General features: G+C 45.6%; 9 protein-coding genes across 9 annotated transcripts; 4 read left to right on the top strand and 5 right to left on the bottom strand.

Annotated features, from left to right (window-relative positions):
• Positions 1 to 19: 19 nt before the first annotated feature.
• Positions 20 to 2,021, bottom strand: BHQ10_007625 (uncharacterized protein; the record flags this gene model as incomplete). Its single annotated transcript, XM_040880341.1, has 3 exons — positions 20 to 1,263; positions 1,328 to 1,487; positions 1,551 to 2,021. 3 exons carry the CDS (start codon positions 2,019 to 2,021, stop codon positions 20 to 22), a joined length of 1,875 nt encoding a protein of 624 aa, XP_040736128.1.
• A 671-nt stretch (positions 2,022 to 2,692) lies between these two features.
• BHQ10_007626 (uncharacterized protein) lies at positions 2,693 to 3,637 on the top strand (the record flags this gene model as incomplete). The annotated part of the gene is made up of 3 exons (XM_040880342.1): positions 2,693 to 2,980; positions 3,045 to 3,477; positions 3,540 to 3,637. 3 exons carry the CDS (start codon positions 2,693 to 2,695, stop codon positions 3,635 to 3,637), a joined length of 819 nt encoding a protein of 272 aa, XP_040736129.1.
• A 745-nt stretch (positions 3,638 to 4,382) lies between these two features.
• On the top strand, positions 4,383 to 5,946 carry BHQ10_007627 (uncharacterized protein; the record flags this gene model as incomplete). Its single annotated transcript, XM_040880343.1, has 5 exons — positions 4,383 to 4,533; positions 4,601 to 4,903; positions 4,962 to 5,318; positions 5,369 to 5,779; positions 5,855 to 5,946. The coding sequence occupies 5 exons, from the start codon at positions 4,383 to 4,385 to the stop codon at positions 5,944 to 5,946; spliced, it is 1,314 nt and encodes a 437-aa protein (XP_040736130.1).
• A 137-nt stretch (positions 5,947 to 6,083) lies between these two features.
• Positions 6,084 to 9,623, bottom strand: BHQ10_007628 (uncharacterized protein; the record flags this gene model as incomplete). The annotated part of the gene is made up of 1 exon (XM_040880344.1): positions 6,084 to 9,623. One exon carries the CDS (start codon positions 9,621 to 9,623, stop codon positions 6,084 to 6,086), a length of 3,540 nt encoding a protein of 1,179 aa, XP_040736131.1.
• Positions 9,624 to 10,461: 838 nt separating this feature from the next.
• Positions 10,462 to 10,965, bottom strand: BHQ10_007629 (uncharacterized protein; the record flags this gene model as incomplete). Its single annotated transcript, XM_040880345.1, has 2 exons — positions 10,462 to 10,744; positions 10,817 to 10,965. 2 exons carry the CDS (start codon positions 10,963 to 10,965, stop codon positions 10,462 to 10,464), a joined length of 432 nt encoding a protein of 143 aa, XP_040736132.1.
• Positions 10,966 to 12,733: 1,768 nt separating this feature from the next.
• On the top strand, positions 12,734 to 14,077 carry BHQ10_007630 (uncharacterized protein; the record flags this gene model as incomplete). Its single annotated transcript, XM_040880347.1, has 1 exon — positions 12,734 to 14,077. The coding sequence occupies one exon, from the start codon at positions 12,734 to 12,736 to the stop codon at positions 14,075 to 14,077; it is 1,344 nt and encodes a 447-aa protein (XP_040736133.1).
• Positions 14,078 to 14,968: 891 nt separating this feature from the next.
• Positions 14,969 to 16,138, bottom strand: BHQ10_007631 (uncharacterized protein; the record flags this gene model as incomplete). The annotated part of the gene is made up of 3 exons (XM_040880348.1): positions 14,969 to 15,430; positions 15,484 to 15,760; positions 15,825 to 16,138. 3 exons carry the CDS (start codon positions 16,136 to 16,138, stop codon positions 14,969 to 14,971), a joined length of 1,053 nt encoding a protein of 350 aa, XP_040736134.1.
• Positions 16,139 to 19,484: 3,346 nt separating this feature from the next.
• Positions 19,485 to 23,003, bottom strand: BHQ10_007632 (uncharacterized protein; the record flags this gene model as incomplete). Its single annotated transcript, XM_040880349.1, has 4 exons — positions 19,485 to 21,191; positions 21,259 to 22,011; positions 22,062 to 22,285; positions 22,355 to 23,003. The coding sequence occupies 4 exons, from the start codon at positions 23,001 to 23,003 to the stop codon at positions 19,485 to 19,487; spliced, it is 3,333 nt and encodes a 1,110-aa protein (XP_040736135.1).
• Positions 23,004 to 23,786: 783 nt separating this feature from the next.
• Positions 23,787 to 25,202, top strand: BHQ10_007633 (uncharacterized protein; the record flags this gene model as incomplete). The annotated part of the gene is made up of 4 exons (XM_040880350.1): positions 23,787 to 23,807; positions 23,856 to 24,089; positions 24,144 to 25,020; positions 25,072 to 25,202. 4 exons carry the CDS (start codon positions 23,787 to 23,789, stop codon positions 25,200 to 25,202), a joined length of 1,263 nt encoding a protein of 420 aa, XP_040736136.1.
• Between the last annotated feature and the right edge of the window lie 88 nt (positions 25,203 to 25,290).

A 25,290-nucleotide genomic window follows, 5' to 3' on the forward strand; every position in this document is an offset into this window, starting at 1 on the left:
AGTAGACTCCCACTGTCTATTATCTCGACCAGTTCAGCACGAGATCGAAAATGTCATAATTCCTCCATTGGATTGCTGCAGCAACTCCTTTAGCTGTATCATTGATTCGTTTGCTCATGATGATAGGGATTGCCTGCTCACTCAACCCACCATGTGAGCGGAGAGGATGGTCTTTCACTTTAGACAGATCATGTTCGGACTTTCGTGAGCCGATTACCGCATCAGGCTTCGATATGACGACGATATCCCCTTCACGATCCAGTGGCATCTCATATTTCTCTGCCGCCTCTTTCCCGCTTACTGCAACTTCAACCTCGGGAAGCGATTCGCAATATGCCAATACAGAATCAAGATTCGCCAAGTCTTTGAGATATACTCGAACAAACGATCCCAAAGCACCATGGTGACGAACGAATGGATCCGTGATGGGGCATATCACACGAGCTGATCCAGTTCCGAATGCTTCGTATAGTTTGTCCTCAAGGAAAAGAACATTGGGTTCACCTTGTGCATTTGACTTTTGGCTCATGCCGTGATCACCTGTAATACCGATGACAGGAGTCAAGGAAGCCAATGTTTGCAATCGTGCATCGATCGCAGCCATGAACTCGTCGGCTTCTTTGCTTCCTGGTGGATATTTGTGCTGGACGTAATCAGACAGAGTAAGGTATAGGAAGTCGGATTTGCCTTCTTCCAAGAGCTTGATTCCAGCATCGAGCACAAACAAAGACAAGTCCCCGGAGTATTGACTCGGCGCTGCGCGACCAATCCATTTTTCAACGTTTTCGATTCCATTCTCCTCAATGGTGCATTCGCCAGCACGTTCCGCAGAGAAACAGATTGCGTCTTTGAGTCCGTGGGCTAATATCTTGCGGAGTTTATCCTTAGCTGTGACCGCAGCCACCCTCATACCATGACAGGACATTTGTTCGAGAATGGTTGAACCTCTCAGAAGGGTGTCGTCTGTGATCATTGTTTCTTTGCCCGTCTCTCTGTCAAGGAAGAAGTTGCCGGCAATCCCGTGGACAGACGGTGGCACACCAGTGATAATCGACACGTTGTTGGGATTGGTGAATGATGGCATACAACTTTTCGCCGTTGCATGGAAACCGTTTTCAACGAACAACTTGAATGTTGGTAGAGTGCCTGATTGGATCCCTGATTCGAGATATTCCGGGTCGAATCCGTCAATGCAGATGACTACTGTCGGCTGAATAGGCAGGTTGTATTGTCTAGAGTGCAGAGTGAATTTTGTTCGTGATTCTAGCCGTGGGTCAAATGTCAGATATAGGCCTCTCTCTCTTTTCTCGGTACCCTGAAAATTTACCTAATAAGCAGTGATAAATTGTTTCTTCATATTCCAACAAATCAGGCACCTCGATGTTCGGCACCTTGGCGAGGTCGTCCCACCGTCTAACAGCAAGCTTTGCTTCAAGCAACGGGTCCTTTTGCGCTTCCTTGACCTGGGACTCGTTGAAAATGCCTCCCTGGAAAAAGAATGATCAGTTCAAAGTGCCTCTCGATACGAATATCAGGTAGACATTACATACCTGATAATTCAGAGTCCTCTTACTCGTCTCACTCAATCCATCATAATAATCCTTATCGGTAGCAGTTAAATACCGCTTAGCCATGACATGGGCGCCAACTAATCCAGCCACTTTATCACTGAAACCGAGCGTGCGCAAATAATGCTCTCCAAGAATCTCATGACTTAATCGCCCAAGATATTCGCCGTCTGCCGCGTACATCTTCCCCATCTTCTCGGCCGCTGGAATGAACCGTCCCACATCGTGAAGAAGGGCGGCAATGACTACTTCGTCGTCTTGGCCGTATACGGGATCCTTGCGTGCGAGATGGGCGCATTGGAGAGAGTGTTCGAGTTGGGTGACGCGTTCTCCGAGATAGTCGGTTTTGCCTTGAGCGATCATGTATCCGATGAGAGTAGTGACTGTTTCGCGGGTGTGCGATTCGACGGATCGCAAGCTCGTAACGCCTCCAGATACATTTTTCATGTTCATTGTTGCTGTTACTGCGCGATGGAGTGATTCTGGTAGATGTTCGATAAAGAGACAATTCTTGGATCGTGATCTCCCTAGTGTTAAATCAGAAGTCTCTACTCTTAAGACATTTCGTAGATTGATTAATTCCTTCAAGACTTTTTAGATATCAAGAAACGCTGTGTTGCTACGATATTATCCCTCATCCTCCATCGGCTCCTGGACCGAAGATCGCGATGGTGTGCAAGGTATGAAGTCCGATGGTGTGAACAACAACCATCATCCAATGCTTTCGTGTATCTGCACCACGAGGATTGAAAAGCGAGCAACGAAACTATCGCTATCTCGCCGGCATGAAGAGCGCTTCTACAACATCGGCACGAAGTGCGGCCAACCCAACGCTGGTGGAGTCGCTCGGCACGAAGAGCTGTGGTGGTAGACTGACAGCGAATTATGCTGATGTGTTCTGATGCACTTGACAGTGGGGTAAAGACGTAGATTGAAGGTTAGTGACTGAATATAGAATCTCGAAAGAGGAAGGTGGAAAGACGGACCAAAAAAGTAGTAGTAGTGTTAATTCTTAATAAGCCTCGTTTTCCGTCTTTTCTGTCAATTCTTCGAGGCAAGTTGAAGACTTCAGAACATCAACGACTTATTTACCGTCTTCTCAGAAGAATACAAGAATACGGAAAATGTATAGCCTCACCCCAGCACAGGTGGAATCCTACCACCGCGACGGCTTCCTCCTTCTACGAGTAGGCGAGCACAAGCTTGTCAACCCAGTGGAATTGGCAAGGTGGACGGAAGAAGTGAAATTATGGCCGCGTGTGAAGGGCAAATGGATGCCATACGATGAGATCAACATCAAGGGTGAGCGCCAGTTGATGCGCACCGAGAACTTTGTCGACTATCACGATGGCTTCAATAAATTGGTCTGTGGAGAGGCGTTGGCTGGTATTTTGGGAGCCCTGGCTGGCGATGTATGTCTACTATTCCTTGAGATTTATTTTTGTGATTACTGCTAATATTTTTCCAATCCTTTAGGACATGCTCCTGTTCAAAGATAAAATCAACTACAAGCAAGCCCGCGGCAACGGCTTCCAAGCACACTTGGACGCCCCTGCTTACGATCACATCGGCCGCATCGAGCATATCACTGCCAACTTCGCCATTGACCCAGCAACTAAAGAGAATGGATGCCTCGAAGTGGTCCCAGGCAGCCACAAAATGAACGTACCATGCATTGACGGCGGACGTATCGACCCTGCCTGGGAAGAAGCTCAGCAGTGGCTAACTGTGCCGCTGGAAGCTGGCGATGTGCTGATATTTGGATCGCACTTGGCACATAGATCGGAGAAGAATGATACCGACAAGGCACGTGCCAGTTTATATGCTACATTCTATGGAAAGAGTGATGGGTTGGATTTGAGGCAGAAGTATTACTTGCATCGACGCGCTAATTTCCCTCCGGATCATGGTATGTAATCGTCCCTTGTCTTTCGCTTTTATTATTATTGACCCAATTGCTGATTATAACAGAACGTGAACCAGGCAAAGACTACTCACAAGGCTTCAAGACCTACGGCTTCGCAGCCCCATTCACCCAGAATGAAGACGCAGCTCCAGTAACGGCATAGTTACGACCAAGCAATTCTTTCATGGTCCAATTACTTAATTGAGATGATGATCATACCTGTAGCTACTGTACAATGTATGCAGCCGAACATGGATATATCCGGCCAATCAGCATATATACGTTTCCTGATTGGGAAGCAGGCCCTAACTCCGTCCAGTTGCGCATATCCGATCTTCTGGTCTTCCACGTGGTCTTTCTAGACCGAGCTATTCTCCTCGAATTAATAAGCCAATATATTAAGTTAACCTAGCCAAGATCTATATCCATTAGTAATATCACCAAATTACGAATGAATCTCGAGTATTGGATGATGATACAAACTAATTGGGAATTAGAAAAATGCGGGGAATCCGGAGAAGCCCGAAGAGCCTCAGGTATTGGCTGGAAGCGCCGCTGACATCGTCATTCTTTGCTAATCGCTGGAAATTCAGTAAGTTGGATACCTAATACCTAGTTATTATTATTAGTGGCCGTATTCAGTATTTAATATGCACAATCAATGCATCTAAATTCAGAATGGCTGGACTCAAAATATTTGTCATGCTTCTCCTGTGACACTTTCTCCACTATTACTTTGGGGTTGTTTATGAGACTTATGTATCACTGTAGTACATTTATCAACAGGTCGGAGTACTTTCAACTGTTCTTCTTTTTCCATGCGCAAGGAACTATTCATTCTACCACGGCAGCTGAGATTGACAAATAAACGGCTATCTAATCTGAAAATACACCGCCGATTTTACAACATGGCTACTGCAACGCAAGTCCAACTCTCGACATCGAATGCCGGCGTATTCTCACATAACCCGAGAGAAGATTCGGCCAAACGCGCTAGCGAACTACTGCAAAGGGATATGAAGGAACATCACATCTTCTTCAACGAGAAGAGATTCCATAGTACGACTATATTTATTTTGAATATCAGCTTTGGATACCCTCACTAACCATAATGTTATGTCTACAGATCACATCGTTCACCATCTCCTCACCCTGTTTTCACTGGGAGCCTCACCCGAAGAGATACAGGATGCTTATGATCGAGGACATAGCTATCAGCGAGCGCCATATCCGGTTGACGATAAAGTCGTGCATGCTATTATCGAAAAATCAACATTCAAAGACTATCTCGGAAAGGAGGAGCATTACTCGAACTTTCTTGCTTTTTTCCAGCAAGAGATTAGCACCAAAGGTGTTGAAGAGACTCTGCGGGAACATGTTTTTGCGGAGGACGAACATGCAGACGAGTTACTAGGAAGACTATTTTCAGGTATTTTCCTTCATTTCATGTCATGATAATGAACAACTTTAACGACAACGATGTCTAGGGCTGATTCATCCAATAATCCATCTCGGTTTTGGCATTGAGTTCAATCAACCAGCTATCATCGCAGAAGGTCTTGCCGAAGCTGCAGTACATGAAGGATGGATAAGACCATTCCTGCAAAGTACCGAAGATGCAGCTGGAGGAGTTGGTTCCAAGCCTGGAAAGACTATAACTGAGCTCTTGCATGAGCTGGGTAAAGACGAGGAGATTTTGTCTAGTGTCCGTTACAGTGACAGTAGTCAACTACGAGATGGAATCCTCAAACGTGCCCCGGAGAAGATGAAGCATTATGCCAAACAGTACACAGTGTCAGCAGAGACATTGAACGAACAACTGATTGAAATGGTCAATGCGCTAGGTACGTGATATCAATTCTTGACATCAGCCAAATGCTGACGAATCTATCAGTTTACTGTGCCGCTGCCTCCCAACACCCGCCTAATGTAGTCAAATATGACTTCATACTTATACACGCCGTGAACTGCTCGATTTTCTTTTCTGCTATCCTGGATCGACCCTGGATCAGCACTCGTGCAAAGGTCCGCTTGTTGGAGTGGAAAGGACGCATGGATTTGCTTATATATGCTTCTCGTCATTGTCCCCCTCTCAATCTCACCGAAATAACAAAATACCCTATCACCAAGAGCTGGGACGAGATTATATATGCTGGCAACACCCACCAAGGGGATGATGGACACGTTGTAAAGCTCATTCGGGCTATAGCACACGGCGAAGAGATTACTATGCCTCTTGAGAAGCAAGGAAAAAGCAAAGACCTGAAAATACATGGTGATGCGTGGCTCAAAGCGGCTAACATGGGTTCGTATTTCCTGTTACCTCATCATATCACGTTTGAAGACAGCAAGCTAACAAAATATTTTTACTGTTGATTAGCTATTGATTCCACTGTGACTTCGTCACACCGATGGATTTTCGGCAGTGGCTTTGAAGAACCATGGGTAGACATTCCGCGGCGTGCTCGATAGTGCTCTGAAGATCAATTTAATCATGTATCATGTTCGAATTATCGACTCAGATACTTGGAGTATTGTGTTTTACTCTATTACCCGACTGGATTGACTATACAAATACTATTTCCTTGATTGTATGTCCTGAAGTAGTTTCACACCGAACCTGTCGAGGGATCATACGAGTCGACATGATAGCCTCGGTCCCAGTGTGTGTAAAACACTATTGGCCATCTGTCTTCTCGAATATCATGGGTGATATAATACCGCTCGATCCGATCCGTTGACTGATCTGCAATCCAAGCACCAGCTTCCATGAGAATAGCCTCTATCTCTGGAAATCCTTTTGCAATAGCAGTACGTAGGACTGTGTTCACACTTCGAATCCACTCCCGGGTCCTGTGATTTTCCGTGTTCTGGTATTGCAGAATTAGTCTTACGGTGTCATGGTTACGAGCGTTAACAGCATGTTCAAGGGGAGTCCGGAATGTCGAATCCATCTCCAAAATATCTGCCCCGTGGCGAAGTAGCTCAAGTACCTCACTAGTTGTGCCATTCAAGCAGGCACGATGCAATGGGGTGAAACCGAACTTATCTCGCTCGAATATCATATCCGTCTTCCGAGATATCAACCATTCTGTGAATTCCTCGTGTCTATATCTGATACTGAGATGCAGACAAGTTTGCCCATATCGATCTACCAGGTCAACATCTGCGCCATTCTCAAGAAGTACTGGGGGAAGTGTGAGATGGCCACTCCGAATCGCATGATGTAAAGCAGTTTGACCATCCATATCTTTAGCATTGACTTGACATCCTTTCTCTAACAAGACTCTCGCTGCGGACACATTCCCTGTCTGGGCTGCATAGTGTAATGGCATGCGCTTTTTTTGGTCCTTTGAGTTCACAGAGGTAGTTCTACTCTCCACAAATTGTTTGAGAAGCGAGCCATCGAGCCATAGCGATATCAGATGAACCATAGTGGATCCTTCCTTTGTCCGACCGTAATCGTACTTCGCCAAATTCATGAAAAATTCAACACCTTCCCTGTAGCCTTCATTTGCGGCTAGATGTGCCGGTGTAAATCCTCTTTTGTCTCGTGCAAAGATATCAGCTTGCGCTGTGACAAGCCATCGGGCGACATTTATGTTGCGCTTAGCAATAGCTAAATGTAGCGCAGTCATACCGTTATTATCTCTCTGGTTGATGTTACCTGCAATTAGAATTTGAAGATCGCTCTCGCTCATAGGCCAATCGTAATCTAAAGCCCAATGAAGCAACGTGCGATTGGCGTGATCACATGCCACCGGGCGTAAGTTGAAATTGGTTACAAATCCTCCCACGATATCATGCCAGTCTTGATTGGCACACAAATGCAAAAGATTGTATTTCCCACAAGTCGCGACTTTTATAACCTCGTCGTAAGAGAGCTTAGTGATACAACGGATTAAGTCTGCACGACGTCCGTGATAGGCAAGAGCGCTAACGAGATTGCGTCCTGTATAGTTGTCGACTTGCAATAGAATGTGACTGTTCCTACTCAGAAGCTCATCTTCGACATGATGCCAACCCCAATTTTGGACAACTTCCAAAATTTCGACATCGAAAGGCATCGTTGTCATGGCTCGACTCCAGTCCAATCTCATAATCCTCAACACCACATCCTCCCACATTGGGCGTTGTAAGGCAAGTGTTAGAGCGTTTCTATTCATGCTATCTTTTGCCCAGACATCAATATGCGGTTGTTCTAGAAGCAGAAGGACGTATCCCAGCTGCCCGTGGCGTATGGCTTCCAATAAAGGTGTTGTGTGGTATTCGCCTCGACAATTTAGATTAGCTCGAGAGTCTTTCACCATGTAATTGATGTAGAATGGATTATTGCTCATGGCTGCATAATGTACAGCAGTTGACTGCGATGGGTTTCCATAATTCACTGACAGCGCATCACTACGCATCAGAGCCAAGAATGCCTCTTGCCGGTCACATAGTATGGTCCAACTCAGGGGGGTAATGCCCCGAGGGCCCAGAAAATTTACCTCTGAGCCAGACTCAATTATCGCTCTTATGAGCCTACCGGAGTCACCACGCGAAATGGCGTTCATTAGCGGGAATGACGCAAATTTGATCATTTCCGAGGTGAACTCATCCATCTCCGTCATCTCCATCCAAAGCATATGAAACCTCGATAGCTGTAAGCATTGGGCGACTTCCAGATCCAGCGCCACGGAGGGTGTAGCTTTCATATAGTGCTCAAACCAGTTCATCAAAGCATATAGTAGGCAGGATGTCTTGCTTTCTTTCTGGATATTAGATTTCCAAATTGATATCTTGTAGTACCATCTTGTGGTCGGTAATTTCAATTCATTGGCTTCGTTTCTTGAATGTGAGATAATACACTTTATTTCCTCGTCTGTAAGTAGTATCGATTCTGCTTGTAGAACCCTCATACACATCTGGAACAGTATGGAATGAGCGTCTGACTCGGACATGGTGTATTGGTTCAAGGTTCTCGCATTTTCCGCTGATTTTGATTGACCACTGAACAAATCCTTCACAGTTTGATGAGCAAAGCCGACCAACCCATTTTCATTCTTGCGGACGAAATCTCCGCAACGCTGGTGGAGAAAGGTTTCAAATCTAGACCGCACATCCTCCACAGCTCTGGGATCAAAGCTTGAGGTACTGCAACCAAATTTCCAGATCGTAGCAAATAGAGAAAGTTGTCGAGACGAAAGTCTCTCAGAACTAACGCGCAGAACGGCAAATGCTCGCCGGATCTCCTCCCTCCACTCCACAGGTAGCATGTTGAGTAGGCCGCAATAGAATGTTTCCAAATCATATGGCAGATGGTAGACTTGCTTAAGCGGAAGTTTGTTGTCGTCTCCTATCCAGACTTGAGCTTCATTCGAAAGCCACTTCCAAGTAAGTGACGCCATAAGGAAGTTTCCACCTGATATTTCGATGATCTCATCTTCAACTTGAGCTCCGACCAGCGGATTTGATCTCGTATTATCTAAGTGGCCTCCAACTTGAGCATGAGTAAACACTTGAACTGCTTGACGAGTGCTCTCATTTTTTAGGTTGATAATAGAGGTACTTGCATGTCCCAAAAACTTTTCATCTGGCATTTTGCGTTCTGTGATCAGCAACCTCATGTGGTCGCTCACATCTGCAGCCAGCAGTCTCTCGAGTCGCTCCAGTAAAGTTACGCTGTTGGTTTCTAGGACAGGATCAAATTTGTCTATGGCATCAACCACGAACTGAAAAATGACACCACGGCTCCGCTTAATGATTGATGACAGACACTTCCATAAACTATCCTCATCCAGCCTCCGAGCAAATAGATCAAAATCTTCGATATCCTCCAGGTATTTGATGGTGAATGCAGTTTTGCTATCTTTCAAGATTTGGTATAAGATAGAGCAAACAAATGACTTGCTAGATTGAGTGGCAGGATCGCTGCCATCATTCAAGAAGTACAATGGTTTGCGTACAATAGCTGCGTTCGATTCACCCTCACTAAGTCTGTTGAGATGGAGAACCACTGCTTTGCTTAGCACGGTTTTGCCAGAGCCAGGTTCACCCTGCAACCAAAGGACACGATGGCCATGCGATTCAATCCATGACTTGAATGACTGGTGGTTGATGAACCACTCATGTGATCTTTCCCATGGCGAAGGAATCCGGTGAAGCATATCTACCTCATTCACTACCCGCAATCGCCTCATAAACATATATTGGGGTGACGTAAAACCTATTATGAAATAAATTGTGTAAGTCACGCCTCATTTACTGGCGAGATTTTATCCTTATTATGTTCTCGGACATAGGAGAAGAATGAAGAAACGTACACGAACTATCAAATATTCCTGCACATGCATCTAGAATATCATCAAAACAGCCACGAACTAGTAAGTAGCTTGGATTGGAAATGGTCAAAAACCTGCACATGGTCTGATGATCTGCTTCTAATGGGACTGCAGTCTCATTGGGAAGACGTAAAATGGCCGACAGCTCATCGACAATCTTGACCAACTTCATCAGTACTGTAGACTGAAAAATCATTTAATTGAATTTCAAGGTAACATTTACTCACAAGTGCATTGAAAATGGGCGTTGTCAATTTCTCATATAGACTGAAGATTGGTAGTCCCGGTCCTAGCTCTACGAATCGAGAGCAAATAGTTCCCATCTCGGTTGACTTTAGTTCAAGGTTATCTAGTAAGTCCTGTCTAGGCCTCCCAGAAAGGGCCACATTCGCAAGTTTGATCAAGAGATCTGACCAGTATGGAAGATGAAGGCCCATACTGGGAGTGCCCAAGAAAACGACCCCTGTCACTGAAGACGCAAGTGTGCTATATGTGATACTATGTTCGTGGGAGACAATCAGTGCCTATAATACACATACGGATGTTAGCCAACAGATCGTCTTTGCTCAGTACCCAGGTATTTAGCAAACTTACTTCTTTGAGAAGAATCCCTCCCAGACTATGACAGACAAATATTGTGTTGACCTGCCCGTAAGATTCCATGTCAGGTGATCATGAACTGCAATTTCTTGAGGTTCTCATTAACAGTATATCCTACAGATTTATTGGTCGCCTGCTGACGAAGCTGCCTCAAGCTATCCAACAATTGAATGGCAAATTCGCGTATAGAAGCTGTAGGTTTTGTAAAAGCATCTTCCGAATTGTATCCGAATGTCAGAACACGGGCTCTCGAGATATCCTTCGGTATAAAATCTTGAAGCCATAGTTTTTGTCCTTCAGTCCACGTTCCAAAGGCATGGCCGCCCAGGCCATGGATGGCAACAATGCTATTCGAACGAGATCATTATATTGACCACAAAATCTTCGGACATAAGGAGCAAAAATAAAGGCAAACTTACTCTACGTCAAATTCAAACCCCGATGAGCTCATGAGCTCGGGATATGGCCATAGCTGGAATAAGCCTATGGGTGGACTGTCGGATTGAGTTGAATCATCACCAGGCTCCGGGACGACCGAAGCTGGTTCGAGACGTTCAGGTAGACTCATTTGTCATATGTTAAGATACAAAAGTGGTATAACAAGAACCGATAACGAAGGAATTAGAAGAATCTGATTAATATCGCTGCACGAAGTATGAAGTCCAGAGTACATATGTAGCATCTTAACTGATCTTTTTGTGAGGGGTACTTGTCACTTCCTTTTTAGCTGCATGCTGTCTATTGGAGTATGACTAAACTGAACACATTCGGCGCGGCGCTGCTATTTTAAGTCTACATTGGCGCGTACCAGGGTCAGTGGTATTTCGCCAATCATTTAACTAGAATGAACTGGGACCCTATGTAGAGAGCACGAAACCAAGCCGATCTCTTTTCATTGTCAGATAATGACAAGACTCCTCCTAAATATTGGTGTTTGGACTGAAAATAACGGCCCCAAAATCATTCATTAGGACAAGACATTCACAAGGGAAAGTATTCATCCATATTTACGGCGAAAGAGCCAGACCTCTATGATAATTCCCCACAGTGCTCCATTTATTCTCGCCTTAATTCCCAAACGCCCTATGCCATGCGGGCAACCTAAATAAACAAAATGATTTACAACATATTTAAATACCATTCAATGTTTAATCCTAACTCCGGGGGCAGAAACGTGGTTTTGACTTTGATGAAGTTCACTCGTTTCAAGGTATTATGAAGTTACTAAGACTATATTGGCCTAGAGAGAAGGGGAATTTATATACTTGTTGGATAGATCCCCCTTTTTTCTGGATTTTGTTCCGTGTTGCTGATCATTGATTTAAACAAGCGGAATAAAGTGTAAGAAGGTTTTTTCCTGGATCTGAAGGGATATTCGATTTCCTTTTATTGCTCCGCTAAAGAAGTTTGTCTACGCAGTGGAAGTTCTCAAACTCCGACGTGATCTCATCTCAAAATGTGGAAGTACTGGCTGCCCAGCATTGCTTTTACTTATTGGAGTCAATACACTGTCTATGGTCCTCGCTCCTATTAATATCACCCTAAGAGGCCCTCTTAGCTATACATAGAACGGCACTTGGAAGCATTCTGCATCAATCTTACTTTCCATCAAATATATAGAAATGCTAAGCAATGGCTACATAGCAGAAGGACTTTCCGTCCCACAGCTCTCCAGTGAAATCTTCTTCGGCACTCCAGACGCATGTGCATCTCGTCTACAACTGCCTTCTCATCTAAATGAGACATGGAACGGCACGCGTTCCGCCACGGAATTTGGCCTGACATGTGCCGGGGCAGGAACACAGAACAACTGGGTTTGGAGCATCAGTGAATGCTGCCTTAATCTGGACCTCGTAAGACCTATAGGAATTTACTCCAGGAGAAGCCTACCTGTCAGGGTCTCGAATTATGGGGGTGGATTCTATCATGGATCTGTGACGAGACCGATGATGAATGGGAGTTATATTGTAAAGACATCGAATGAGATCGGATTGCCTGCTATTGTCATTACGCTGAATTCGAGAGTCCTACAAAATACACTTGTTCATGCGCAAATTTAGCGGAAAAAGGGAAAGCAAGAAGCTCTTCATGATACGAATATATCACAATGAAGAATTGTATAGATCCGCCAATCGGAGCGCCTTATTATGTAGACTAATCAATTCGGGATGATAGGGTCACGTGGCGATAACAACATAGATGTGTTGCCGTTTTGCCGCCAACAGCACAATGCAACTCTTAACTCATCTTTTAAACTCCTCGTTGTTGACGTTTCAGCATATATCATAATCCAAAATATTGATTTCATCTATTTCCATACAATATCACCAGTCCAGATGGCAAACTCTGACAAAGACCGCCCAACTAACCCAGCTAAAGAATCACACGACAAGACCGCGACGCCACCCGATAACAAACCCGATACCGAGAATCCATTCATCGCATTTCGACGATATGCAGATGAACAAATCTCATCCATGCTCCAGGCGGTGATGGGTTTGCCTTCGTCATCTGTACCACCTTTCTCGGACAAGTGGTTGTACTTTCAAAACTCCGACAGTAACGATCGAAACGTCGACGGAGAATCTGACTATCGCCCAGAAGATGACCGGCCATCACGAAGATGGGGATTCCATAGAGATGAAGACTTTTTCGACCGCTGGCATAATCATCGACGCTTCTCGGATCGTGGGTTTCACTCACTGTTTGACGGATTCCCTATGAACCTGGGCTCATTCATGTTCCCGGAGAGCATACTATCAGACGGAGAGTCGCAGACCTGGCCACTCGCCTATCTTATATTCAGCCCTTACTCGCCCTTATATTTGGAACGATCCCAAGGCCATGGACGCCATGAAGGAGCTCTCTCATCATTATTCTCCTCGCGGAAACCTGCAGAGTTAGATTCCAACGAACCGCGCTGGCGCGATGCGTTTGAGGATCTTCTAAGAGTCACCAATGGACAAGAGATGCTAGACCAAAGTATGGAGTCGGAGCGTAGCAGGCAATCAGCTGATAATTGGTTGAAGGGGTTGGTACAGAGAGGTAGCCTTGGGAATAATTGGCGGTTGTTAGGTCCCGAACATTCGCGAGATGGAATAGCTCTGGAGAGATACCAGCAGCACGACCATGATAAACGTGGCCAAGACCCACCACGTCAGTTAGAAGAAGACTCTCTAAAAGAGGAAACGGAATCGAACGAGGCAGAAACAGAACTGGATTTATATGATCGCTTTCTCAATGACATTGCAAATGCCCATGAACGATACTCTCGCGCTTTCGCCGATAGTCCTTCAATGCGTCTTCTTGACGAAGAACGAAGGCGACATGTGCAGCAAGACAGGATTACGTCTGAGGACGCAAACTCAGAAAGCAAAGATTGGCTTGAGTATACATCTGACGGAAACAAAAGTCTGCTTGCTTCTCAGACAACAGCAGAAGATCCCTCTTTCGAAGATTCCCGAGTGGTTTCGACAATGACCCGCAGTGTCAAGCGCACACTAGCAGATGGCTCGATCTCGACAAAGACAGTGAAAACGAAGCGCTTTGCCGATGGTCGTGAGGAGAGCGACGAAACAGTCGAAGTCACGCCTCCTCCCATGATTGAGAAGAATGCCGAGCAGACTCAAGGTTCTGACAACGAGAAACACTCTCACGGAGGCTGGTTTTGGACTCGTTGAACTCAATCTCGTTCATAATACTCCAATCATGCGATCTTATACTCTTTGACATCTTCATCAAGAGGAAAAGTCGTTCCGATATCTTCTATCCCGACTTCACATATATTGCACTAAGACTGTGCACCACGCGTTGTATACGATTATTTGTCAATTTATTGCATTATTTGCCTAGCATTTCTGTGACTCCCCACTCAAGACTCCAACAAAGTCAGGTTTTCGTTTTTTTTTTTGAATTTCCTCTCGATTCTTTATGCTCAGTTGAAATTTGACAAGCATTTTTGTAAATTTAGGTTCATATAGCTTACTGAATTCTATGTCGTGATCTTTCGTATTTGCATCAGTAAATGGTAGTGACTATAATGTGTCATTACTGGTATGAACTTTTTCGATGGGGAAAATGAGAGGAGTTAGGGCTACTGCGGCCTAATTCGGTGTTCGGGACCATAAAAATCGCAGAGAAAAGTTCAATGCACAATATGAGGTGATACGTATCGCCGATCAGCGATAAGTTTGAAGGACTACTACCTAAACTGAAATAACCCTTGAAGTTTGGTTAAGCATTTTAGGTACGGGATGATCGGGAAAGGGGGTAGAGAGAGTGGTGGCTTGGCTTCACATTCCAGTCGCATGATTGTGCCTAGCAACACAAGCAAATATTTCTAGACAGTGTTGTTAAATGGTTCTAGCCTTAAGTAAAATCTCGCTTCTGTTTATGCATAATTGTATTGCGCACCCAAAAGATGTGAAAGCTATGTACAGTTGAAAACGAGATATGTAATGTCCGTGTGCAAAAGATCTTTTCGCACTTTACATATCGCTTTTATAATCGTAAATGACACGTAGATCGACTCTACCAGCGAGCCAATCTCGAACCCTTCTTTGATGACTGATTTACCAGTAAGAACGGTCGACAAGGCGGCGCATGATGCGGGAAATAGTACCGCTGCTACTGCTACCCAAATCCGATGCAACACCAGTGATAAAGCCGCTATTAGCATAGGCCTGGCTAGCGTCCCAGATCATGACACCACCAAAGCTAGAGAAAGTAGCAGAGTATTGAAGAACTGGCTGAAGGGCAGAGGGAGAGAGGTATCCAGTTCCGGCAGCACCGGTGTTACCGGGAACACCAACAAAGACCTTGACGTTTGGGTTGGCAGAGGTGTTCTTGGCCCAGGTGTCCCAAGTCGCGAAGTTGTAATTCTGGGTGCTGGCGCCTGCAACGTAGTCGTTGACTCCGCAGTAGTTGTTGTAGAACTGGACCCAGATGGCGTCGAAGCTGACGGCACCGTTGAGCATTTCGTTGTCGGCAGCATCAGGATAGACGCATTGTGGGGCGGCAGTCAAGTAATATTTCTAATGAAAGGATTAGATAATTTGTAGGATTTTTTCAGATTGTTCAGACGTACCTTGCTGGTGTCGGCGTTCATGAGGGAGCGGAGCTCGTTGCCGAAGGTGGCCATGTTGGAAACAGTGGCCTCAAAGTCAAAGTCAAATCCGTCAACAACAGCGTCTCCGAAGGGGCGGAGAGCCGAGCTGTTAGAGTCGGGACCGAAGGTCTCCCAGATCAACTGCGCACCAGCGGTAGCAGCAGTTGTGGAAGTGAATCCTCCTTCGGAATATGTGGCACCACCGATGGAAAGGAGGATGGTCTTGCCAGCTGCCTGGCATGTCTTGATATCGTCACTGGAAAAAAAAAAATTGACAATGAGCCTTGAATCTCCCAAACATAGAGAGTAAAATTACTCACCCGACTTGAGGGCAATCCAATAGAGCAGTGCCGTCAAAAGTAGTACAGTTGTTGCCAATATTAGCAAAGTTGATCTCGGGCACGCCACCGGGCCCGTTGATAACAGTGACAAAGGCCAATTGCAAAACATCAACATCTGTGTTTTGACAGTAGTACGCCAGGTTTTGTTGTTCAAGGTCACCGCTGGCCTGGCCGTATGAGTTCTGACCCCAGTATAGGGCAATGTTGCTTGAAGAGTTCAAATTAAGAGCTGCTTGTGCTCCAATGAAGCTAGCCATTGCGACTGCTCCGGAGAGAACGTATTTTGCGGACATCTTGAGACTCTGAGATCTTAAGGAATGTGTATAAAGAAATGTAAGGACTGATAGAAGAAAGCAAATTGATGCTGACTGAAGGAGGGAATGAGGTGAGCAAAGCAGACCTTGAACTTTGAGGTTTGGCTGATGACTGACAAAGCAAAGGAAGAATGTTGAAAGAGGATATCACGATACTTTTATACTCTAATTCGGGTCTTCTGGCTGACTCCCCAATGGAGCTGTCGTTTAGGGTTACGTGCTACCGGATCATCGTTTCATGGCATCCAGCTGCGCGTGCCGACGGTAACGACGGGCAGGAGGCACGATAGGAACCTAGAACTTTCCTCGATAGAGTGTGTACGATGTACCATTGACAGAGGAGTGGATCCAATTTCTCAGTATGCAAAATGCCAATGAGCGGCGCGGAAGTGCATCGTTTCCTGTTCCTGATGGGACGGCTACATTCCAGAGACCGCTCGCCCCCCCACAACCAGCCATCTATCAATGAGCTATGGAATGTAACAGTGAATTTACTAACCTCCATGATTATGGGCAAGGGAGGTAATGAACAAACTAGTGTCATCATTTTATGGCTTACACTAGGGTAGCTTACCGGCCTAGTCACCTCTAGGGTCACATGTAGGGCTCTCCTAGTTTGGAGTCTGTGTAGATGTGGCTTACTGTAACCCGGGGTCATCATAATCTGGATAGTGCATGGATGATTGCCGATGATTTTAGCATGTGTTTAACCCAAGCTAGTCAACCCAACGATACTACTATCTCAAGCCACAAGCGTCCTCCACGAGACGCCAAGCGCTGTCGATCATTTTGTTAGTTGTACAAGCCTGCGAAAGATACAGTGTGTTGATAACATCCTGAAAGGTCTATGAATGATGAAGGATATCTAGCCAGATAGGTCCAACCACAGCGTATGCGGAGTGATGTAGACATGTAGCGGGATCAACTAGACACGCGACAAAGTCATCGGGATATGTTTCCGAAAATGTGAAACTTGACACAATTTTCTCGTATTTCTACAAATAAGAATTGCAGTACGTACATGGTGGAGCATACGTGCATACATCGCCTCGGCACATCGTATGGGTGGCTTGGACTGGGTTGGTCCGGTTTGTGACACGACCCTCCCAGGAATCGATGACACCGAACTGCACATGATAAGATATCACGTTAGCAAGGACTAAAAGTATATTTGGGTAAAATAGTCCGTAGCAATGTTTTATGCAAGACTCGGCACATGGTAACCTAGAAGCAAGTGCTGGTAAGCTGCTGACCAACACTCGAAGCACTGCGACTACAAACGATCGAGATTGTTATTTTCACCAACATCTTGTGTCCCTGATGACGATTACTCAGAAACTTACTAGACCTATCAAGACACATAAAATAAAGTTCTCCATTGGTTATTGGTCATTATACAGACTATGTTTAGTTAGTATGAAGCCACAGATCTGAGGAGGCGTCAAAAGGCGTTCATGCCACCAGATTCGGGATCTCAGCCAACGGTTGGCTGAGTTATAGCTTGTTCAGCTCTCGTTCCATGTTCATAAATAGGTTAATAATATTTCGGTTTCATGTTTTTGTAACCCTACACTAGGTAACGGACCAAAGGGCGGCTGCTACAAACGTACTCCAGACGATGCACTGACAGCACGTCTCGTCTAGGTAGTGGTCGAATTTCCCGCTTTCAGAACATCTCTGTTACGATTAAATCTTATGTTTACCTTAATTTAAGTAGATTTGACGAAGATAACTTATCAAGGCTGCGGGGTCCGGCAAGTCGAGGTTGAAGCTTGACGTTGCATTCAACCTGAATTAGCTTCCCCTTCATACAAGCTATACCATTTAGCTGATGGAACTAATAACTAGCTCGATGGGGTAAATATGGAAGCTCTATCTCCATGAAACCTAAGATAATAGGTTAGTAGTCTCTTGAATATGTAATGTTTCTAACTGTGCTTACGTTTCATGTTCGAGTCGTTAGCGAGCAGCCAATATTACCCCCCCAGCAAGGCTAGCAGCAACTATGCCGTAGGAAACTATCCGAGAGATCAAACTATCACAATCGGTCGAGCTACTACTGCCCAACACCTATATCACCAAGGCTGCTCAATCAGGCACCTTCTGAATAATCAAGTACTCTCCGCATCTACACAGCTACAAATTCACTTACATAGTTCCGAGATACATGGTGCGTACAACATTACATTGACATTATCCCGACATGGTTACATGCCTTCGAGCTTTATCTCCAACCAAGTACGTAATTAAGGGCGTTACGTCGATGAATCGCCGTTCGACAAATGATACCAAAAATTAAACCCTGAATTGCGGTTCTTCTCGCACATACATACGTATCAGGATCAATTTAGGTAGGTACATTTCGTACCTATTTTAGGGTCAGAGCAATAGTCCTATTAAAATCCTTCGTGTACTTTTCAGAAGACTCAAAACATTAAACTAAACTTGTACGTATAATGCTACTGGCGTAAACTGACAGGACCAAGAAGAAACAAGTGTCTGGACTCGAAATTCTGTAACCATAATGACTCTCTAGACCGTTTTGGGGTGATCTAAAACGCTGATCATAGGCACTAAAAGCTGGGGGTCGTTTTTGTTCGTATCTGGTGATGACCGATTAGGTAATCGAGAGGGCTGCGGAATTTCCTATCTAGGCAACTTCAGATTGCGGGGGAATTTCTTTCGAAAAGAGTATTGGTCTTTCTTATTAGCAGGATATTAGCATATTTTCCAGTTTTAATCTGGCCTGCGCTTTCAGCATGTTCCTTTAGCTCCTCTAGGACGCGGTTGCTGACAGATCAGTTGTTGAAGCCTGTTGTTTTAGGATTTGAGAGCAGATGCCAACCTGCAACTGCGAGTCACGAGAAAAAGACCGTAGAAAAACAAGAAATGCAATGACTACTTAGCATTTTTCGATAAATGACTGATTAGGTACTGGTTCAAAAAGTACCGGCACACAAAACAATCGAGCATCACCAGTGGTTGGGAAAGACTGGTGGGGTATTTGGACCTCATTTAGCATGAGAGAAACGGAGATGAAACATTAATTGATATTAAGATACCTAGGTATAAACCAACCGAGAACTAATGACATTAATCAAAACATTTTCCAGTAAGGTATTTGAAAATCCAAGTGCCCTCACATTTTCTTGCAACCGGTCTTAAAATGTGGTACGGGCTTTCCATTAAAGAGCAACAAATCGAATGCTGCGTCGGAGGCCTTGACCAATGTCTTATATGAAGAAGCACAAATTTTGTGCATGTGAGGATATAAATTGATAAGCACAAAAGTGACGATCACTGCAGCCAAATCATGATTGAAGCCTTATTCTCCATCCTCTTCCTCACGGGCCGTACTCAAACAATACCGGCTCTCTACCTTTCCGTGCTCTTCATGCTCTATCGTGACTCGAGACAAGTGACCGAGGATGTTCTCCATTTGAATATCGCCTTTACTTCTTGCCTTGCGCCCGAGATTGTCTAACCACTCGAGTTTGTTGAGCGTGAAATACACCAAAGCAATGACAATGGTCACGCCGAGCGAATAACACCATATCCGCACAACTGTAACTATGTCCGTCCATCCATTCGTTGTCTCGACGTACTGATCAGGAGGATCGGTTGGCATGTCTTGATTGGTGAACCACCCAAAGAGACAAAAGATCGTGGCCAGAATGTCGACGCCAACTATTGCCCCTACCAGTGGAAGGGACGGTAAACTGTCCGCGCCTCTAGTGACAAAGATTAACCAATTCTCTGTGAGCGCCACTTCGAGGAAAAGGACTTCTTGGATCGAGCCCCAGTTTTGAATGATACCCCCGTTACGGAGAAACATTGTACCTCGGATGACCCAAGTTCCCAAGGCCAGGAGAATTCCCAGTATGACCGATATGAACCAGATCTTTGGCAGCTGCCATTCTACGGGTCTCAATTCAAAAGAAGCATTGTCGTATGCTACTGCCACTGTTGCTAGATCCGCAAAGAGCGCTAAAAAGACAATCAATTCCACTCGGATCGTCTCGTTGAGAATAATCATAGTGGTGACCAGGTAAATTTCTAGGTGCAAACACAGCGCAATTCGGTATTGGATGTAGGCTTTCATACGATGAAAAATTTGACGAGCCACCTTGACTGATTCGATGATAGTCGAAAGTCCTGGTGCCAAAAAAACAATGTCCGATGCTGACTGTGCTGCTTCTGAGGCGCCTTCCACGGCGATACCGCAATCTGCCTTTTTCAAAGATGGTGCATCATTGACTCCATCTCCTGTCATTGCAGTGAGGTGTCCTCGTTCTTGAAGCATTTGAACCACTTGATATTTGTGTTCAGGAAATACTTCTGCGAAGCCGTCTGCTTTTTCGACTAAATCGTGAGCCATTGCGCCACTCAACCCACCGTGGATTAGACGTTCTGAATTGTAAACCTTCGTCCCTAGTGCAAGCATTTTGCATGTCTCCTTTGCGATAGCAATAGCATCACCCGTAAGCATTTTGACGCTGATCCCGAGGGCTTGGGCCTCAGAGATTGTCTGCGCAGTATCCTCACGCGGTGGATCAAACATTGGCATCATGCCGAGTAACTGCCAGTCTTCCCCTTCCTTCTGTACGGCCACACCCAGTGACCTAAAACCACGATGAGCAAACTCTTGTGCTTTTTTTCTGTATAAGTCCGCAGTTCTTTGAGAACACTTAGTCAATCCGAGTACTGCCTTTGGGGCTCCCTTCGTACAGCTATATCGGACACCTTGACATGTGCACACTGTAACAATTCGTTTTGATACCGGGTCAAACGGGGTAAATTTTTCTGTTTTCCATCCGCCCCTCAGGATTTCCTTTGCCTTTGGATATTGTTTGAGAGTCAAAAGTGTCACTTTGTCGATGGGGTCCAGAGACTGTATGTTGTGCGAAGACGCCAGAACAGCCACTGCCATCATCCAATTGACGTCGACTCCTTCGGCCACATATGGATTCCTTATACTCAATTTGTTTGCAGTCAAGGTCCCCGTCTTGTCGGAGCACAGGATATCGACTCCCTAACCAAGTTGTCAACTATGCACTGTCTAATATTTGTTTGTAAAGGATTGACGGATAAGGGCCTACTGCAAGTGATTCTATAGCTGTCAATTTCTGAACAATTGCCTTTCTGCGTGCCAAATAGGCCGCTCCAACTGCCATAGTTGTGGTGGTAACAACAGGCAGACCGACCGGGACACCGATAATCAGTAGCACTAGAGTGTACTCCAACAGTGTCTGTTTACCAGGACTTGCAATAGGGATGTGACGCCAGAAGCCACCGATCCACGCCGCGAGGATCCACGCCATCACCAGAACGAGGAGCGAGGTACCGATTCGATCCATGACGATTTCAAAATGACCTTTATCCCCCGCCCCTGCGACCATACTAGCAGTTCTCCCAACGAAAGAATTTTTGGCCGACACTTGAACGACGGTATACGCTTTTCCCCTTTTGCAATTTGTCGTGTAATAAACGGGATCGCCCATATGTCGATCAACGGCATGAGATTCACCAGTAATTGCGGAATGGTCGCAGGCGAGAATTGGATAGCCTTTTCGGCTTTCCTTTTCTTCATCATCATCGCTCGATTGGCCGCCTTCGCTCTTTTTTCTGGAATCCTGTCCTCCCTTCCCCTTAGCAGCCGATTCCCCATCTGTAATTTTCTCATCTTCTTCTCGCTCCTGGCCGCCTTCTTGTCCTTTATCTTCCTCGCCTGAAGACTCATCAAGAGCGCCTTCTGCCTGCATTCTCTTAAATTCCTCAAAACCATTTGGGTCATCGTATGAGCATATCACTTTGCAATCAGCTGGAACAACAGTCCCTTCTTGGACGATGACCTAGTTGCTTTAGCTTTATCATCCACCCGAAAATTTCCACGTATACATACCACATCTCCGGGAACCAATTCACGAGCTAATACTTCGGTCTCACGTCCTTCACGAACTACCTGACATCGTAGTGCGATATCACCTTTGAGGCTGGCTACAACATCCGCAGCCTGTTTCTCCTGGTACCAGCCAACCGTGGCGTTGAGAAAGAGAATTCCAATGATGACGCCGAAATCTACCCAATCCTTGAGACCAGCTGCAAGCAGCACGGCGATTTCCATTACTTTCACCGCCCATTTTCAGTAAGCCAGAGGCTTGAAATAATTCAATACTGAAGATCAGTTTGACTTACCATAAAGAATCGGTCCTTGGAAATAGGACATGAACTTCGCAATTGGGTTTTCTTTTTGCGAGATCAATTCATTCCAACCCGAACGACGCCGACGGTTGTTGACTTCTGCCTCAGATAGACCTTGTTTGATGTCGGTGAGGAGCCACTCGTCAGGGAACATTTGCTTTGCCTCTGTTGATTCTGGATTGGGTACATATTGTCTGCGCCATGGTGCATACCAGACACGTTTCATCTCCCCTTCTTCGTTCTCGATATCGGTCATCCCTGGCTCTCTGTAGACAGACACATATCGAACCAATCTTTCGTACTCGTCAAGACTTTGGTCTTGGGCAACACTGACAGCTCGCGACATCCTCCTCTCCGCACGAGACATGCGTCTTGAGGTACGTGACTGCTGCTCATCGCTAGAAGCCCGCGGATTATCCGACATCCTTTCGAATAACGATTGTGTGTACTCGATGACTCTTAGCTGCTGTATCGACAAGTATAAGGCAGGGCTCTTGTTGTCTTGAGAGTATTTCTTCCTATAGAACACCAAAAAGGCAGAATCAAGCTGGGAAGAAACGACGGATGCTGCCGGCTTGTTTTCGGTGTGCTCAAGCGAACGACATAACATCAATGCGATGAAATTCAGACCTCGTTTCCCCATGGTGACGTCCGGCAGAGGAATTTCCTCAGCGTTCCTAGCTGTTTGTCAAATTTGACGACATGTTTGAAGAATTCGAAAAACTCAAAATCGACTATTGAATGGCTAAATCCCTCTTCTCTGACGTCGTAGGCGCCAAATTTGTGTAAGTAGTGGTTTACTTGATGGTCACGAAGCTTCTTCTTGCAGCTGGAGAACTCAAAATTCGTGATCGATCATTTGATTCAGCTAGCAATCAGGTAAGCCTGACAATGGAGCGAACGTTCTCGTAGTAAAGCAGCGGACTCGACCTATGTGCTGGTTACTCAAATACAATTGGCCCGGACAATCGACGCAACTCAATTTCAAAATCAGAACCTTGGGACCTTGCCAGTCGCTTACAGTCAATTGCGATCCTCGATCAGAGTGAAATTTATGAGCCGGTTCCACTTTGACTTTCCGGCGAGCCCGACTGAAGGTTAACGTTACGATCAATGGCGCATCATACGACGTTCTCATCCTGACGACGTACTCAGGGTGAGACGATGAATTCAGATACCTGCAGAGCTGAAAGTAGAAGAGGAAATAAGAAGTAAATGGAGATGGAAAGATGAGAGGGAGCTGGGATGGTGGAAAGACAATCAGTCGCGGATCACCTACTGGGAAAAGGAGGCAGGGCAGGAAGGAGCTCACCGAACGAAAACGAGCTTCGTCAGCAACTCGCAGAAAATTCAAGACTGAATGGCTTCATCTTCAGACGTACATGCTTATGCTTATCGTTATATATGTAGCCTCGTTGATAATACAATGGGGTTATCCTCTGCCCAGGTAAGAGACTTTCGCTCAATTTGGAAGCCGTTACTAACTGTCCTGCAGGCTTTCACCATAATTACAGCCTTATCGTTCCTGTTGCTATTCCTCCACAAAATTCTCTCGCCGTGGGTAGAGCTTCCTCGTCTCCCCGAACAATGGCTCGCATTTCGCAGCGGCCTAGCTTGGACGATATTCAAAGACCGTGTGGTATTCTCCGAGGATATGGTTTTAGATCACGAGAGCGGATTTGCAATAATCAGCTCTGACCCTGGACGGGTGTCTTGGAACGCTCTGTGGGTCGGTAGCCTCGACTTTTTTCTTTCTATTTTATTTTCTGACTTGAAGCACTAGGGTCGTAGCCACGCCTCTCAGCGGCATGGTCAATTACTGTTGTACGATTACAGCGGCTCGGGCAGTCTCCGTGAAATAGATCTCGTCAATTTCCCTACGACTTCTGGCTTTCATCCCCTCGGCGTGGGTCTGTATCGTGAGGAGGAAAATAGTCATGCACGTTTATTTGTTGTCAACCAGGGTCAAGACAAGAGCTGTGTAGAGGTCATGGATTTAGACTACGAAAATGCACGGGCAGTGCACGTATGCTCCGTTACAGACAACAACCATACCATACGTTCTCCCAACTCTGTCTCGCCCGTATCTTACACGTCGTTCTATGTCACAAATGACCAGTGCCTCATTCGCCGCAGACATCCGTTCTTGTCTTTCACTGAGAGAGTGCTTGGCCTTCCCCTGGGATGGGTAACGTTTGTCGACTTCAGTATCCCATACAAACCGATATGTACCATTGTTGCAGGTGGCATTCCATTCGCGAACGGAATACTCGTGACGCCAACAGGGAAAGAGGTTCTCGTTGCCTCGACAAGCACAGACATCGTTCGAATTTACGAGCGTGACCCGGAGACTGATGCACTGTCGAGGAAATATAGCAGCGTCTATATGACTTTTCACCCAGAAACGCTCAGCTTCGACAGGTCTTTGGACAAAGATGACTTAACAGTATTCAACTCTAGTGGGAAATTTCTTCGTGGAGTAGTCGCAACGGGGTCTCCGGATGCTGGCCGGTTGTTTTGCATGGCCAAAAACCCTCACGGATGTGTTGCTCCGTCTGTTGTGGCCGAAATTCGTCGACGAAATGGACCTGATCTCGGCCCGTTTCCTGGAAGCCTCTTCAACCTGCATACAAAATACTACGCTCAGACACTGTTCGCCGGTAGGTTATTTGCCCTTCAATCTCTGTGGCATGTATTGATCTGTTATCCAGATGACGGGACGTTCTACCCAAGCAGCACTTCAGGTGATATGGACTCTAAAAGAGGTCGGCTTATTGTCAGTGGGCTTTATGCAGATGGACTTCTGAATATTATATGGGACCCGAAAGAGACTCGTCATTAGCATAAACGCGTACTCGTATAAATAGACGTGTTAATAGCAATGATACCCTTTCAGTATCATCGCTCATCCAATGGTTCTACTGTACCAG

The sequence above is a fragment of the Talaromyces amestolkiae genome (assembly GCF_001896365.1).
Source record: "Talaromyces amestolkiae strain CIB chromosome Unknown scaffold16.1, whole genome shotgun sequence".
Lineage (NCBI taxonomy): Eukaryota > Fungi > Ascomycota > Eurotiomycetes > Eurotiales > Trichocomaceae > Talaromyces > Talaromyces amestolkiae.